The 270-nt window shown below is 65.9% G+C and overlaps 1 protein-coding gene across 1 annotated transcript in view; it reads left to right on the forward strand.

Annotated features, from left to right (window-relative positions):
- Positions 1-208, forward strand: part of LOC104122974 (probetacellulin-like) — a gene marked incomplete at its 3' end in the record, with an annotated part of 905 nt that extends 697 nt beyond the window's left edge. The window contains exon 3 of the mRNA XM_009635165.1: positions 62-208. Within this exon, the coding sequence (XP_009633460.1) occupies positions 62-208 (147 nt within the window). The remainder of the gene's footprint in view (positions 1-61) is intronic.
- Between the last annotated feature and the right edge of the window lie 62 nt (positions 209-270).

Here is a 270-nt window from a genome sequence, read left to right on the forward strand (position 1 = left end):
ATGGGCACCGCGGCAGTTTTTCGGACCCCCCATCCTCTGCCTCCCCTGTGCCGCCGGGCAGGTGCGAGCGAGGCTACACGGGGGCTCGCTGCGAGAGGGTGGACATCTTCTACCTGCGAGGCGACCGGGGCCAGATTGTCATCATCTCCCTGATCGCCGCCATCGTCACCCTCATCATCCTCGTCATCTGTGCCTGCCTCTGCAGCCAGTACGTGGGGCTGGGGGGATGATAGGGTGAGGGGGGGGAAGGGAAGGGGCAGCCCCAGATTG

The sequence above is a fragment of the Egretta garzetta genome, unplaced genomic scaffold, assembly GCF_000687185.1.
Source record: "Egretta garzetta isolate BGI_Z169 unplaced genomic scaffold, ASM68718v1 scaffold1663, whole genome shotgun sequence".
Classification (NCBI taxonomy): domain Eukaryota; kingdom Metazoa; phylum Chordata; class Aves; order Pelecaniformes; family Ardeidae; genus Egretta; species Egretta garzetta.